The 3,899-nt window shown below is 37.8% G+C and overlaps 1 protein-coding gene across 1 annotated transcript; it reads right to left on the bottom strand.

The window, feature by feature from the left end:
- Positions 1-2,689: 2,689 nt before the first annotated feature.
- On the bottom strand, positions 2,690-3,628 carry LOC146806183 (olfactory receptor 51G2-like). The gene has a single exon (XM_085620602.1). The coding sequence runs from the start codon at positions 3,626-3,628 to the stop codon at positions 2,690-2,692; it is 939 nt and encodes a 312-aa protein (XP_085476728.1).
- Between the last annotated feature and the right edge of the window lie 271 nt (positions 3,629-3,899).

Here is a 3,899-nt window from a genome sequence, read left to right as displayed (position 1 = left end):
TGGGTATGCAACGGGACGTTTATGTGAATGAGTGTGTTTGTGAATGGATGTATAAGGGTCCTTGTTTGTTTATGAGTGCATACATAAGTCTGTGACAGTGACCAGCAAGTGTGTACAAATAAATATATTTTTTGTTGTGAATATCGCATGTAATCAAAAAAATCAATTTTGGATGCATAACTTGTGTCACTAACACCCCCATTTCTCAAGCATGGGGTCAGAGTACCTCCACGCTCACCCCTTATGTTAGCTGATATAGAAATGGTCAGCCCTGGGAACAGTACCCGATTGATGAAATGGTGGCCACAACTTTCTGTTCAGGTTGAGCCCAGCCAATCACAGCATTCCTGTTGGCGAGCACATTCGCGATCTACCATGATATCATCATGGAATATCTATGCCCATCGCGGAATAGCCACAAAATATCCATGGCCAGAGATATCACTATATTGTTTGCTTTTAATTTCTCAAAAACTACTGAACAGATTTGACAGTGAGTTCCTGACAAACTCTTATTTCATGCCTGTATTTCTCGGTCCCCACTGCACAGATCAACCCCAAACTTTCTATGATACACAGAACCTACTTTGACACTTTTTGGGGAAAATTTAATGAAGATTGGTCAACTGACGCCAAAGATATAGAAAAGTCAAAATAGGCTTTTCCAATGGAAACTAGGTCCTCACTATAACTACCTGCTGACAACCACTAGTTGCTAGAGCTTTCCTTTTTTTAAATACATTTTATACATGTGATATATGCTCAGTGAAAATAAATTACTCTTAAATGAATGGACCTATCTACTGTCTTCTCTCGAGTGAGATCAATCAATGGCTTCCAGACATTAAGGAAAGTGCTGCAATTATCTTTAATTCACGTATTTTCTTCCATGATCAGTCAAGATCAAACGCTCTTGTACCACATTTACAAAAGCAAGGCTCTGCCCTTCTTCTATTGTTAAACATTTGTTCATCTAATAAATTCAATGAGCTATATCAGTTTCTTCACATTAGATATACAGGAGAAGAAGGATGACAGGTTTATAACATGTAATAGATTTTTTGTAGGACTAAGAAGCAATTTAAGAACACTTGACTCCTACTTTTTTTTATAAGGTTTCCTTCCAGAAATTACCAATTTTGTACAAGCCGTCCACATATGAAGCACCTGCTATGTTTGGCTGCATCCTCTCTTGAAACATTCTGATGGATTTTATAAAACTGTGTGGGGTTCCAGTGGGAGGAGAGGCCACTTACAACAGGCACCACAGATGTGTTCTTTGTGCTGGATCCATTTTGGTGGTACGCCAAAAAGTTTTATTTTGGTATTTGATTATAATCCCTCACCAATGTTGTTTTCCATATTTTATTCATACTTTCTGGATGACTATTTCTCACAACTTGTTTTCTTCTTCATTGTACTCTATTTATATTCAGGCAGAAAGATTTATTGACAATGTTGATGGTATCTTTGTACTTCAAAGAAATGAATGCAATACCCATCCTTGTAAGTCAGGCAGAAGGAGTTAAAGTCTCTGTTATCTCAAAGTACATAAGTCATTTTCAAGAAGGCTTGGGCTGAAATCACAGTTCCCTGTTATTCGAAAGGGTGGAAGTTCAAGACTACTCCCACACTGCTCAGTCTTAATGCTAGAGACTAATCAAACCCAGTTAGTTTATTGAGGAAGTCTGCTTCAATCTATTAAACTTTACACCATACCTTTGCTGTTTCTTCTATTTATAATTCAAAGCTCAGGCCAACTTTGGCGCTATAACCTTCTGTTATCAATCCAGAATAGATAATTTTCATTGAGAGGACGATTGGAGTAGAACCATTTGTGGTCCCAAACAAAAAATGAAAGTTTCTTCTTTGGTGTCTGTTGACACTTTCTTCTCTCCCTTTATAATTACCCATGATTGAAATGTATTTTATATTTCAAATATACACAACCATACATATTTCCAAGTGATACCTGCCCTCCAAGTGTGTATTTTGTGTCAGGTATATTATTATTAGGCAGTGAGGTGATTTTGAGTTCTATGCTGATCAAAAGATATTTAATTTCTCTAATTTCAGTTTTCAATTATATCTTATTTGCTGCTGTCTGATATCTCTGCAATAATCTGGCATACTTAGAAACATCATTGGCTTGCATAAACTTTTAATTCTACACTCTGAACAATATTATTTAGTTTTCCTAATATATTGTGTTGTGGATTGCGTACTAAGGGACAGACTCTATTTAGATTTTATTGGAATATGATATCTGACAACGTTGTTGTGAGAAGAAAAACCCAGGAGGCATGGTGTATTTTGTGGACGGGTCTTTTGCGGTGCAATGTCTTTATGTAATGTTTGCACTTCAACCAGCCTCTTTGTGCATGTACATTTTAAAAGGACCTCCTTTCACGATTGTCTAAATTTTTGCATTTATTTGTGTACGTCAAATACAAATCATAAAAGTATTTTGTGATACACCATTTACTACATTTTACAAGCCAAGTCATGCCATTAATTGTCACTGATGTTTCTCTGCCTTTCCGTTTTCAACATTGCACTATTTTGAGCTTTTCTCTTTGAGACTTTGCATTTTCAAACTCTGTTATACTGAGGTGTTCTCCACTCAGTTGGGCTGAGATCTCAAATGCAACATCTTTTGTGTATGAAGCTGAAGATTCCCAATCGTCCTTTATTTCACCAAGAATCTTTTACGGATGGCAATGCGGATTTGTTTTGTTTTCATGCTGTAAACTACTGGGTTCAATGCCGGTGGTATCACAAGAAAGGCACCTCCCATCAGGACCAGCAGAAGAATTGAATCCTTTTGCCCATACCTGTGGGCTAATGTCAATCCTATAAGTGGGATGTAAAATAGCAGAACAACACAGAGGTGGCTCACACAGGTGTTCAATGCCTTCAGACGTTCAGCTTTCATTGACTTACTCCCAACTGTCTTCAGTATCATCACATAGGAAAACAGGATAAAGACAACATCTAGAGGGTATGTGGAGAGGATAATGACCATTCCGTATTTGTTATTAATGGTTATATCGGCACACGCAAGCTTCATCACATCCGGGTGGTAGCAGAAGCCATGAGATAGAGCATCATCGCCACAGAATGGAAGCCTTTTTAATAGGAAGGTTAAAGGTAAATGAAGGATCACACCTCGGATAAAAGCAGCTAGACCTATCTTTGCAATTATTACTGGGTGCAATATAGTGTTATATCTCAAAGGGTTACATATGGCAACATAGCGATCAAAAGCCATGGCAACCAAGATGGCGGATTCCATTGAGCACAGCGTATGTAGAAAGAAGAGTTGAAATAGGCATGCATCAACATGTATTCTTCTGGAGTCAAACCAAAACACACTGAGCACAGTGGGTGAAGTAGAGAGGGACAAACAGAGATCAGTAGCTGCAAGCATGGACAGTAACAGGTACATGGGCTCTCTGAGCTGGTTGTCTACTTTTATAATGACCAAAATTAGGCCATTGCCTAGAATGGAGAGAAGATACACCAGAGTGAGGGGAAGAGAAAGGTAGATGCTTGTATGCTCGGTCCCAGGAAAGCCCATCAAAAGGAAAGACAGAAGAGTTATGTTGCTCGAGTTTGCAGCAGGCATGATGACCTTGGAGATATCTCATGGAGGATCTACAATTTGAAATAAATAGAATCAAATTAAGTCAAAGGAACATTTTTAATTTCTATATCAATCACATGCAATCAATACACATTACATCATTAATGTATACAGCTTGCCAATATAGCTGTTGGGCAGTATGCTTGCAATTCATTTTTTCTAGACATATATCATAAGACTAAATTATGAGACCAAAAACATATTTTTTTCGTTCCCATTGATAACCAAAATAGTGCCACTTTAGAAAGTAGCC

The sequence above is a fragment of the Triturus cristatus genome, chromosome 8, assembly GCF_964204655.1.
Source record: "Triturus cristatus chromosome 8, aTriCri1.1, whole genome shotgun sequence".
Classification (NCBI taxonomy): Eukaryota; Metazoa; Chordata; class Amphibia; order Caudata; family Salamandridae; genus Triturus; species Triturus cristatus.
The sequence above is the reverse complement of the archived record's forward strand: the minus strand, read 5'-3'. Positions and strand labels throughout refer to the sequence as shown.